Here is a 13,501-nt window from a genome sequence, read left to right on the forward strand (position 1 = left end):
TGCACAAATAAATACTTGTAAAAATTTTTTTAAAACCTACTTACCCGTATATTTAATTACACGAATTGTTGAATCTCCTTCACCAAATTTAGTGAGAGGAGTCAGTCGGACTTCATAGGCCTCTGGTTTTATAAGTTCAGTCAAGTTATATGTAATTAGTTCTCCCTTTTGAATATTCCCATTTATTTTAATCTCCTGTTCCCACCAACGTTGCTGTCCAGCCTGAAATCAAAACAATTGTATAGTAATATTTCTAGCATCTAATTAAAAAATTCTGATAATTCAAAGAAAATGAAAAGCAATTTGTAAGTTTATAAACATGCCATATTATATACATATATTTTATAAAGTATTACATCTCGCAAATGTTTCTTGATAACTGCAAAATTATCAGAGGTCAATTAAATAGACTCAGTTGATTTTAATGGGTTAGTTTACATTGAAAGAACCTCAAACAAACACCTTCATCTGATATTTTAAAAAAGGGTATGTATAACTACATCTTACATAAATTATTGATGATGTATTAAATTCTTAAATAGTGGTCACACTTTAACCATATCAACGAGCATATTTATTATGTACCAAATAATTTCCAGAGTGAATTGTAAGTATTAGAGTTTTGATACAGACATGACTATAACCTTAGCTGTTTAGTCCATTGAAAACAGAAATACAATGAAGACTTAAATTAAACTCACTATAAAATGATTCCTAAAACTCATACATGTGATTAAAAAATTAAAATAACAAAGGGTTCAAGAGTGATTCAGTGTCAATGGGAAGGATCCATTTCTAAGTCATCAGAGGGCAGTTGCATCAGAATGATGCTTGGTAGTAAATATGATGAAAATCAAGATGGAAATGTCAGTGACCTGAAATAAGTTGTTCAGTTTAGCAAAAGGGATTAAAACCCTACTAGATCAAGCCAAAAAGGAATGAGTGGCACACAGTATCCTACACTGAACATACAATGCTCAGATAATTTTATGATTATTTGGGGGAGGGGCACCAAGTACTGAATTAAGGCCTTCACACATGATGGCAAGCACTTTAATTAGAGAAATTTTAATCCATCAACATGGCTGCAATCTCAAGGGATCTTATCCAAAGATATTATCTGACCAGATGCAGACATATCCTGGAATATAGTATGATCTGATTGAAAAACAGACATGCCCCTAGTACACACATTTACTCCCAAACAATGCAGATAAGGTCAGTTTGAGGAAGGAAGGAGCCATGTTTGAAAATGACAACTAATTGAGGGGCAGACAAAGTGATGAATCAGAGAAAGATTTGACACCTTGAGTCAAAGGTAAGATAAGCCCAACTTTCAAAAGGACAGGAGAGAGATGTGACTTAAGAGAGCAGGAGAGAGAGAGGGAGAGAGGGGGAGAGAGAGAGAGACAGAGAGAGAGACAGAGAGAGAGGGTGAAATCAAGAGAGAGGGTGAAGGAGAGGGAGAGGGAGACGGAGAAGGAGAGGGAGACGGAGAGGGAGAGGGAGAGGGAGAGGAAGAGGAAGAGGGAGAGGGAGAAGGAGAAGGAGAAGGTATTTTTACAAAGACAGGTGGCAGGTAAATATAGAACAAGCAGAGAATGAGAAGAAGTCAAAAGATTAGAACAGATTACCAGAGTTAGTTTGAAGCCAAGCAGAGCAACTTAGTCAGAAGCTGCTGAGAGAAGCAGTTTGAACCAGTCTGCATGGAGAGGAGTTTGGGACAGAGCAGCTGATTTGATCCAGCCAGCCAGAGTTCAGAAAGAACCAGAAAGGGTCAGCTTATTCAGCAGTAAGCCTCTGAGAGGACACTTATCAGGTGAATGAAGGTTACTACTGTTACATTCTATCCCTGAGGTACATACTCCAGCCTTGCTCAGACAATTTTACAGAACAGTTCTATAAATGACTAGCAAAGTAAATGAGATCTTATTAAAGACGTTTCCAGATAAAATTCCCCCCAAACAATAACAACAATGAAACAAAAACAAAAATAAATCTCTTCAAGTAATTCATTTCAGTGTTAAAAGTTAATAAAAAAAAGCCAGTAGGACAACAAATAAAGAAAATGAAACAAATTCATTGATTTTTGTGATGCCACTTAAATGTGATTTGGACCCTGACAATAAAGAATTGTGCAACATTAGGTAATATGCTGAAGGAAGTAGAATATACTCTTTTCTTTTTAGATGGAAAAACTGAACAAACTCCAATATTTATAATGAACTTATTAATAGACTAGAAATAAGAACTAAATTAATTCTATGAGTGAAACTGAACATAAATCTATGATACTTTATCAATATTGTTTCATGTACTACAATTGTTTATTTTGGAACTCAAACTGAGCAGACCATTGAGGCTTCTCTAATCACATATACAAATAAAAACACAGTCAGTAATTGAGACTGTGGTCCTGCCTGCTTAGATATAGAACCACCTGGTATTTTTAACAGTCTCTCTGAGTCTCTTTCCTTCCCTCTTTCTTTCTTATACTTGAAATTCCCTTATACATATAATACCTCTTCTTTATTTCTGACTCACATGAATGCCTTTTATTAACATTTCAAATTTTTGTTAATTAAGTTATTGGATCTAGTTCATTAGAGCTCTTGATAGATAATTATTGATTAATCTACTATAGGAAATTATATTTTTTGTTTTATTTTTAACATATTTTGCTTGCTTATCCAATTCTCAATATATGAGTTGCTATATAGATGGTAGACAAATGTTATATTATAGGCATAGTTTATTTATACTGTTCATATCTGAAATATATTACATATACTCTTGTTTATGTTAACTTATATTGGATATAGTTATTTTTTAAATATGCTGATCATGTGCTTTAAAAATCTCCTAGGTAGGGGCTCTTTGGAACTAAAAACAATGATACAGAATTTTCAAGAAATAACTTTGTTCAGACATGCTCCTATGGGCATCTAATAATGCCATTCAGTCCTTTGACTTCAAAATCCTTTGATAACTCACATAAAGGTGGAGAAAATTCCCTAGTCTTCAATTGGTCTTAGGTATTTGTTATTTCCCTCAAAGTGTTAAAAATCAAAGTTCAATTTTGACTTGATGATGAATAGGTGAGGGCAACAATTATTTGAGTAGGAATTTCAGTTACTAACATGGATAGCCATGTTTTTTCAGATTTTCACATGGTAGTTCTCTCTTATGTATATGTATACATATATGCATGAATTCTTTATATGTATACATATTATATTAATATACTATATATGCATACATGTATATGTATGTATGCATGCATATATGTATGTACATATATTCATATAAAGACTGATTTTTTCTCTGAAAGGTGTTTAGTCCTAACTATATAGCTTGGATTCCCACTGCTGTAATTACTCTACTGTTAAACTTCTGGAAATGAAATTCTCCAACATGTGTGCAGTTAGTGTTTCTCACTAATTTTTTCTCACGAATAATGAACAAATGGTGGAATTAAGAAGACACTGTCATATGTAATTCTTAGAGCTCTCTTCACAGAAGAGAGAAAAAAGCATGCTGTGGAAGAGATCTGTGTGGAGAATAAAAGAATATATGCATCCTTACCTAAGTATTAGGTCTCAGGAAGCTCATATAGTTAACATTAAAAGACAAGATAAGATATCTCCGGTGTGATTGCATCTCCTAGAATTGTCAGTGAAGCTATACCTATGAGGCCTCACCAACATGGCTGCCTCTAGAAGACCCAATCAAGGATGACACCAACAAGCATGGTAACATGGAGGGGAAAATCACACAGGGTCTTGATCCTAGAAAAAAAAAAAACTATAGACAACTGAGAGATTCTGAGAGTAACCCATCATTTGGATATATGTACATGTTTAGCCCTGAAAAATATGTGGGTACAGTTAATATCATACATACAGATCAGATCATATTTACATGCTTACAAACATATAAATATATATTATACACACATGTAACAACAATTACTTTAAAAAGAGGCCAGGAGCCATGAGTCAGAGAGAGATCCAGGGTGTAGGTATAAGGGAATACTGGGAGAGAGGAAAAGAAAAGAGGAAAAACAATGTAGTTACATTTAAATTTAGTAAATAAATGCATAGGGATAATATAAAAATATAGAAGATAATGAATGTGACTATGGTTAAAGCAGGAAGTTAAAACACATCAAAGTGTAGAGAGTAAGTGTCAAAGGAATATTCAGTCATATATAGGATATCTTTATGTCCTGCCCGTTCTCAAAACTCTGAGACTATTGAAGAAGGGGAAAAAATTTAAAATCGATAGATTGGGGATCACCAAAGGAAAACAGTGTATTCTGGAAATGACCAAGCCTCTGAACTCATGAATTCACAGCAGCTCTGTGGTTGCCTGCCCAAGAGCCCACAGGATCACATTCAACATCTGTACTAGCTGGTTTGTGTGTCAACTTGACACAAGCTGGAGTTATCACAGAGAAAGAAGCCTCAGTTGAGGAAATGCCTCCATGAGACCCAGCTGTAAGGCATTTTCTCAACTAGTGATCAAGGGAGGAAGACCCAACCCATTGTGGGTGGTGCCATCCCTGGGCTGGTAGTCTTGGGTTCAAGCTGAGCAAGCCAGGGGAAGCAAGCTAGTGAGTAACATCACTCCATGGCCTCTGCATCAGCACCTGGTTCCAGATCTGCTTGAGTTTCAGTCCTGACTTCCTTTGGTGATGGAGAGCAATGTGGAAGTGTAAGCTGAATAAACCCTTTCCTTCTCAACTTGCTTCTTGATCATGATATTTGTACAGGAATAGAAACCCTGACTAAGACAACATCCCAATATGAATGGTGAAGAAGCTTATAATCCCCTAACCAACAGAGGAAATATGGACGGACAACTGAGAGCTAGGAGTAGAGTCTTTTGTTCTTTAAGGCTGTAGTCCCTGGTAGGTCAACACCACACCCTTTTTAAAGAGAAAAGAATTTGGGAGGAGTTGGGAGTAAGTGTGAATTTGTAAGCACATAATGAAAACAGTATCTGTGATTATAATCAAAACTCTAAGAAGAATCAATCAAATTGTACATTTTAAAAGTTTGCTGTCATTATCATTTCCCATTAGTGAAATGTGTAAGCCTTAACTTTTAATAACTGTTCCACACAGAGATAACCTGAATATATTAAAAATACCTTTAAGTAAACAAGAAACAGAGTTGAGTAGCAAAATGACTCAGATAATAGCTATTTCACAGATGAAGAAACTCCAATGACTAATTAATTAGGAAAAGCTAAGTCTTCACAATGAGTCAATGAAATAGAAATTAAATCCATATTATTTCACATAATCAGGTAGAAGAAAACATTTAAAATTGAGCAGTGTTAAAGTTTGGAGCCGCTATAAAATAATAAGAAACTTTAAGGAGGTCAGAACCTATGTGCAAGGAAGAAAAGTGAATGTGAGGTCACCTCACTAACAAATGAGGCCGTAAAGGTGTTGAGGATTCACATAGGTGCCTGGAACATGTTCAGTCTGTAGAGGATTTATGGCACAGTAGACATCTGTGATAAGTTATCTGATAGCCTTGGTTTCTTTTAGCTCCATATCACATGGGATAAGAAATCACCAAGTGAATGGCACATATGCCTTGGTGCATCTGAGGGACCCTGAGCTTTAAAATCCATAGATCGTATAACTGACAGCAACCAAGCTTGCCCAACATATTTATATCTTTATTGCACTGGACATCAAATCTTCCCTCTATTTCAGAAAGGAAAATTATTCTCTAAGGAAGTTTGCTGTGTATATGAACTTAAAAATAGACATAATAAAATGACAAAGTATGTCTATCCACACATGACACTCAGAAGGAGATATTTATAAAAATCTATCTTGCAAGCATGTAGCCCTGTTGGATATGTAAACTGGACCAAGTTTACAAGACATTCAAACACATTACAGATTGAACAGTTGAATTCCCATAATCAGTGACAGGGATAGTCAAACATTAAAAGCATAAAAAATGGTGTAAGCATAAGTAAATTATAGATAATAATAAAATCATAGGCCATCCCTAAAATATCTCTAGAGGCCACAGTTTCTTCAAAATAACTTAATGTAATAACAATTCTTCTGTCTTTAGATTTTAAGTTTTATATGTCTGTGCTTAAGGCAAAAGTAAAATTATCTCAAAAGGTAGATAAAAATCAACTTTCAGATAAATGTATAAAAGCAAATGTTTTACTATTTATTATCTCTTTTAGTATTATTGTCAAGAGAGAATAGTTGAAACAAGATACAATGTCCTGGCCAGGTAAGCTTCAGACCACTCTAATATGGTGCACATGCAGAGGAAGAGACTATAGGTATTTTGTTGATACAATGAAGTTTCTGTTCAATTGTTTCAGCTAGTGTAGCCATGTCAAAGTTGTTATATACTACAAAGTGCATAGTTTCACATGTTTATTAAAAACCCAATACCTTTTGTTCCAAGCCTTTGATTTAAAGCTATGATGAAAGTATATATTTCAGTAATTGAAAGCATAAGCAATTGAATACTACGTATTACATATCAGCTAGCTGTGCAAAATACACAGATGGAAAATGGAAGGCATTGTTCTCACATACACACGAATGCACAATTACACCCACTTGCTAAGGATAAAACCACCACCAAGCAATTGGAAACGAGGGATCCAGACCATAAATATAGTCCACGTCCCCAATTTGTCCCTCCTGTGTGCTGAGGAACTCAAGTGTTAAAATGCTTTTTCATGTCAATTTAAAAACCCATTTCCTCTTCCCTAATAGATTTGTTTCTTTTGTATAACTTAGAGCTAGCTGATGCCCCAAAGTCCTCACAATGTGGCTATTTTTATTAAAAATGGTGGTTTTATTTGTTTATTTAATTTTTACCACATGAGATAATTAAACAGCTATTGATAGAAAGGTCTAAGGAAGAAAAAGGAAGCATTAAATGCTTCCTTTAATTTTCAAAGGAAGAAAATGAGGTACTTTAAACATTTAGACAACAAGTCTGTAACAGACTTAAAATGGAAAGCGAGAAATGAAACTATGCTACCATTTCTTGGTCATCCCATCTGGATGATGACTCTCTAACAGCGCTCTCATGGACTTCACGGCAAGGACTGGATAAGGGAGAACTAACAGGGAACACCGGGTACTTTAACTGAATATAAGACAAGTGCATATCATATGCACACCAGCATTTCTCTCGTTTTAATGTGACTAGCTGAGAAAGAGACTCTCTCTCATAGGAACGGCTATTTGTGTGCACCAGTCATTCTGCAAGGCAGTACAATAATGGGTTGTAAAAATATGAACATTACAGAGCCTAATTCATACATCCATATCATTATCCACAGAACAAGTCTTTAAGATGTTATTTCATGGCTGCAAATAATTTCCTGATCCATCATTCTCATATGCTGATGGTACAGAGTTAACAATGTTTCCAATACGGTGTTTCCATTCCTGCATGTACCTTGGTTATATTCATCCATCTTGTCAGTCTTTCCTAACCACCCTCTCTCATCCTCCTATGCCTCTTTCTCGTGTATATTCCCATTTTTAATTTCGTACCCCACACAAGTATCTACATATGATAGAGAAGATCCAACATTTGTTTTCATGAGACTGGCTTATTTCATCTAACACAAGGGTCTCAAGTTGAATCCTTTTATTTTCTACTATGCACATGTACTGTATTTTTATTGTCCCAAATAAAAGACACATGCCATGGATTTCAGAGGTCCTTTTTTGTTTGGTTGGTTTTGTTTTTATTTTCGATTTCTTTTAGTATCATCTTGTAAAAGAAAGGAACTTTTGTAGGAACTCTTCTTACTAAGAGTTACTTCTCATATACTGTTGGGAATAAGTTCAAACTCTCATCAACCTTGCTACTGGCAAGGTCTTCTCTAGGGAATGTGTGGAGGTTTATTCCTTTTTGTCTGTCACACCTCTTTGGAAGTCTGACTATTATTTTTATATTAGAGTTAAGTAGCATTCCATGAAAGCCAACTTCATTTTGATGGACTGATATATGCCTAGCCTCTCGATAGAAAGCATCCGCATTTGCCGATTAAAATTTCCATCATCTCCTGAGGAATGAGGGCAACATCCATCTCTGCTCATTGTATTTCCATCGCCACCAATTTAATAAGGCATTGTCAGGTTGACACTATCTATGGCTTTAATAGGAATCAGACTATGATGAAAATGAAGCTTGGAAAGCATTGGGGATCCATATTGAAGTTAGAATTCAAGTTTTTCTTTTTTTATTAACTTGAGTAATTCTTATTTACATTTCGAGTGTTATTCCCTTTCCCGGTTTCCAGGCAAACATCCCCCTAATCCCTCCCCCTCCCCTCCTTTATGGGTGTTCCCCTCCCCATCCTCCCCCCATTGCCGCCCTCCCCCCCAACAATCTAGTTCACTGGGGGTTCAGTCTTAGCAGGGCCCAGGGCTTTCCCTTCCACTGGTGCTCTTACTAGGATATTCATTGCTACCTATGAGGTCAGAGTCCAGGGTCAGTCCATGTATAGTCTTTAGGTAGTGGCTTAGTCCCTGGAAGCTCTGGTTGCTTGGCATTGTTGTACATATGGGGTCTCGAGCCCCTTCAAGCTCTTCCAGTTCTTTCTCTGATTCCTTCAACGGGGGTCCTATTCTCAGTTCAGTGTTTTGCTGCTGGCACAGAATTCAAGTTTTAATGCTGCTTTGATATAAGTAATCAGCTTAGTAGACATGAACTAGTAAGCATGTTAACTCTCTGTGTGTCAACTAGACTCTTTCATTATTGGAAGAAGATATAAACATAATTCTCTGGTTACTGAAATGATCTACAGTAAATGTAAGGAATACCTTAAAATTTTGGTCCCATAGTTTGAGATTCAGAGTAATGTTACATCATGAAATTGAAGAGCACCAGAAAGTTATGTTCAGAGGCAATTAGAGAAATGTGAATTCTATATCAAATTTCTCAAATAGGACTATTCTGATATTTCTACGACTCATTTTTACTTCATTCCTGATAACATATAATTAACTCATGCTATGCTAAGTTGAACTTAGTAGATTTAAGATTTGGAATTGACACATTCAAGTTATGTATGTATTCAGGTGTGCTGAGGAACGAGGACTCCAGAGAAGTACATAAGCTAGGACAGTAGTGGAAGTAGCAGGAAGCCTATCTTGAGGTCATTTCCACTGACCCATTTTTATTCTTTAAGACAGTGGTTCTCCTAATGCCGCAACCCTTTAATACAGTCCCTCATATTGTAGTAGACCATAAGGTTATTTTGATTATATGCTACTTCCTTTTTTTTCCTCACTGAATACATTTAATAAGGAATAGAGTGAAACTGCTTCTTGTTCAAATTCCATGAATCTATAACTTTAGTTATACTGGGCACCTGAGTGGACCTTGTTCAATGGGTGCTGAGAATATTAAAAGCTTCTTTGATATCTTTTTTCCATATATGCTTCTTCCTAAATGTAATTTTGATACTGTTATGAGAGTAATGTAAATTTCTGATATGTAGGATATCTGATATATGATCCCACAGGGGTAGCGACCAACAGTTTGGGAACCACTACTCTACCGTGGTTAGTCCACTTCATCTGTACTTTCTGCTCCTATTCTAGAATGTAGAATTCATTTCTTTATGTAGCTGGACTTGTCTTGGTCCTTGTTCAGAAATCCTTGGGTTTCTAAAGTTAACCACAGGTCCTGTGTGAACAGCAACATGTCAGCCCTGTTCAGGCATTTTTAATATTCTATCAGCATCTCGAATACTAGTGAGAAGGGGATGCTAGGTCCCATTGCCTCCAGATCTGATTCTATCTGCTATATAATGCTACCAAGGATCCCCTCCCTGTGCAGGATACAGAACATCTATGCAAGACTACACCTCCCTAGGAGATGCAGGGAAGACTGCTGTCTTAATTCCTTAGCCTTTTCTCCATCTCCCAAAGAAAACACTTTAACGTGTGTAGTGAGTTACTATGAACCTGATTTTCAATGTCCTGAAAATGATTCCTTTCATATCCCTGATTTATATTTCTTTCAGCAGTAGTTACTTGATTATTAAACAAAACAAGAAACTGTGACAAGCCTCAAATGAAGACAGCCCTGGGCAGGCCCATGGCTTCCCTCTCCCTAGCAGGTCATGTGTCTTCCTTCTGTGTTTTTCTGAGTAAGAGATTGCGGTCTGGAGGAATGTGACATATCTGTGCAGGCAGAGTCCAGGAAACATGCTAGCATATAAAAGGAAGAGTGGCAAAGTATAGTCAATGATGCTTTTTAGGGAAAAGTACTACATATTACTGATTCAGAACAGACTTCTGTGACAGCCAGGTAGAATGTCCTTACTCAGGGATAATACAAATAGAAAGGGGAAAAACAGATTAAGGTAAAGGAAGACTACATGCATCTCAGAACTTTCAACCTAGATTAAAGCTGTTATAACAAAGTTAAGATTGTAGCACTATGAAAATGAAAAAAAATCAGAACACGCCTTTGAACAAAGAGCCTTTGAAACCCTGAACAAAGCCAGTACTTTTAAAACAGCTAAAACCTAGCTGAACAGCTAGAAATAAGGCGAGTTCTTTACATTCCGGAATGTTCATCTGTGTATTTTAAATTAATTCAGAGTCCCAAGAGGATAGCTTCAAGATTAGGGAAGTTGCCCAGAATAATTTAAACACAGCCAACATCTATTGATTAAATTTAATGAGGTATGGTGTATCCTATGTATCTTAATGATTAGTTAATTCAACATAAAACAATTTTGGTTGCTACTTAACTACCTTTAAGTCGTATCAATATTATATTCAATCCATTTCATCAAATTTTATAGATTATCATTTTTCTATATGAATTTTTGAGAACTAGAATAATACAATTAGAGAGAAAACAAAGGATATATTAGAAGATACACTCATATAAATTTTGTTCCATGTCTTCCTTTCTTTTTGTGCTATTTTTCCCTGTTGCTTTGTTCCTCATGACTCATTATTACCATCTTAGATATTTTCTAAAACTGTTGTACTGATTATCAATTTGCAAAATCATTTATAATAATGGCCAATATTATTATTTTTTTTAAAGATTTATTCATTTATTATATATAAGTACACTGTAGCTGTCTTCAGATACACCAGAAGAGGGCATCAGATCTCTTTACAGATGGTTGTGAGCCACCATGTGGTTGCTGGGAATTGAACTCATGACCTCTGGAAGAACAGTTGGGTGCTCTTAACCGCTGAGCCATCTCTTCAGCCCCAATGGCCAATATTATTAAATACCTACTATGTGTCAATTTACTTCAGAAAATTTCTCTAACTGGATAAGGACTATCTCCTAAGACTAGCTAGACTGCCTTGGCTTGATAGTAATTAAAGAATAATCTCTTCAATTCAACATGTCATTCATCAGGAATGACTTCAGCTTAGTATGTTTTTATAAAGTGAAGTGAAAAGATACATTGTAAATTTTAATATGATGTCATATAGTATTTTTATTCAATAGGCAACATGATAACAGCTGAAATGTATGGACTTAGCTTGGAAAACAAGAAAAAAAAAGAGACTACACAAGCAAGTGTTGAAATAGAGATTAGCATTACTTACTGAATTTCAGATTAAAAATATGAACATTATTCTCTGGTCTTAGAAATCACCAAACAGCACTGGCTGATAACATTTGTAATTTTTCTAAAGCCATCTAACTTAGGTTTCCGTGATGAACAAGCCATCGAATCAATATGAGCTATCTTTGTGTGCAGTCTGTCTCTTAAACCGGGAAGTAAACAGAGAACACACAGAATATAAAGTCTCCTGTAAAATACTCTTAGCCACTTTTTAATGCTGTGTCAAGTTCTGTGCTCTTTTCCTTGACCCAGAGAAAATTTCAGACTCAGGTGACAGCATATGTTAGAGAGGATGTAGAGAGAGGAACACTCTTCTCCACTGCTGATGGGATTGCAAGCTGGTATAACCACTCAGGAGATCAGTCTGAAAGTTCCTCAGAAAATTGGAAATAGATCTAACTGAAGACCCAGCTACACCACTCTTGGACATATACTCAAAAGAGCCCCACTATGCCTCAGGGACACACGTTCCACTATGCTAATAGTGGCCTTGTTTGCGATAGCCAGAAACAACCCAGATGTCCCACAACAGAAGAATTGATACAGAAAATGTGGTTCATTTACACAGTGGAATACTACTCAGCTATTAAGAATGAGAACATCATGAGTTTTACAGGCAAATGGATGGACTAGAAAATGTCATCCTGAATGCAGTAAGTCAGGCCCAAAAGGACATACATGGTATGTACTCACTACTAAGTCAATATAAGCCAAAAGAGTAGAGAATACCCAGAATACAGTCCACAGAACCCAAGAAGGTTAACAAGCCAAAGGACCCAAGTGAGGATGCCTCAATCTCACTTGAAAGCAACGGGGGATGGGGGGAATAAGATGGAAAAGGGGACAAAGGGGGGAAGAGGGAAACATCACTATCAGGTATGGGGGGGCAGGACTGAAGCCCCAAGGGTCAGTAGAAAAAAATGAAAACAGGCAACCTTGGAAGGTAAGAGGTAAGGGGACCCTCTAGAGTATACCAGAGACTTGGGACTCTCAGAACTCAAAGAGAGGGACCTGAGATGGAATGTCCTATAGTGGGTAGAGGGAAATTTGTAGAATTCTCACCTCTAGTAGAAAGACAGGGCATCAAGTGGAGGGATGAGGTTGTCACCCCACAGTCAAAGAATCTGACCCAGAATTGTTTCTGTCTGAAAGAACTGCAGGGACAAAAATGGAGAAGAGCCCGAGGGAAAGGAGGTCCAGTGACCATTCCAAATTGGAATCCAGTTCAAGTGGAGGCTCCAAGGCCTGACATTATTACTGAGGCTGTGGTGTGACAGACAGGAGTCTAGCATGACTGCCCTGTGAAAGTCACTAGAAGCAGCTGAACAAGTCAGATGCAGATATTTACACCCAACCAATGGACAGAAGCTAGGGACCCCTGTGGTTAAATTAGGAAAGAGCTGGAAGAAGCCGAGGAGCAGGATGACCCTATAGGAAGACCAACAGTCTCCACTAACCTGGACCCATTAGATCTCCCAAACACTGAGCCACCAACCAGGCAACATATACCGGCTGATATGAGGCCTCCAACACATATACAGCAGAGGACTTCTGTGTCTTGACTCAATGAGAGATGTATCTAACCGTCAAGAGACTGGAGGCCCCAGGGAGTGGGGAGGTCTGGTGGGCTGAGGGTAGGAAGTAGGGGGGAGATGGGGTGGGGAGGTATGGAATTATGGGATGAGGAACAGTCAGAGGGCAGACCAGGTGGGTGATAAAGACTGGACTGTAAAAAAAAGCTTAAAGAATAAAAAAAAAAGAATTAAAAATTATCTGAAATAAAAGGCTACAATTTTGGTAGATTTTTTATGACTTAGGAGACTCAGTAACTACTTATTGCTTATATTATATGAGTCAATGTGGCTAGTCC

The 13,501-nt window shown here is 36.9% G+C and overlaps 1 protein-coding gene across 5 annotated transcripts in view; it reads right to left on the reverse strand.

Annotated features, from left to right (window-relative positions):
* Mdga2 (MAM domain containing glycosylphosphatidylinositol anchor 2) overlaps positions 1 to 13,501 on the reverse strand; it is an 864,098-nt gene that overhangs the window by 60,438 nt on the left and 790,159 nt on the right. For all 5 annotated transcript variants that reach the window (XR_001838168.3, XR_001838167.3, XM_008764688.4 and 2 more), the window contains 1 exon segment: positions 45 to 222. Coding sequence is in view for 3 of the 5 variants with exons in the window: in XM_008764688.4 (XP_008762910.2) it covers positions 45 to 222 (178 nt within the window). In the remaining 2 variants the exon portion in view is untranslated.

This window comes from Rattus norvegicus, chromosome 6 (genome assembly GCF_036323735.1).
Source record: "Rattus norvegicus strain BN/NHsdMcwi chromosome 6, GRCr8, whole genome shotgun sequence".
Taxonomy (NCBI): Eukaryota; Metazoa; Chordata; class Mammalia; order Rodentia; family Muridae; genus Rattus; species Rattus norvegicus.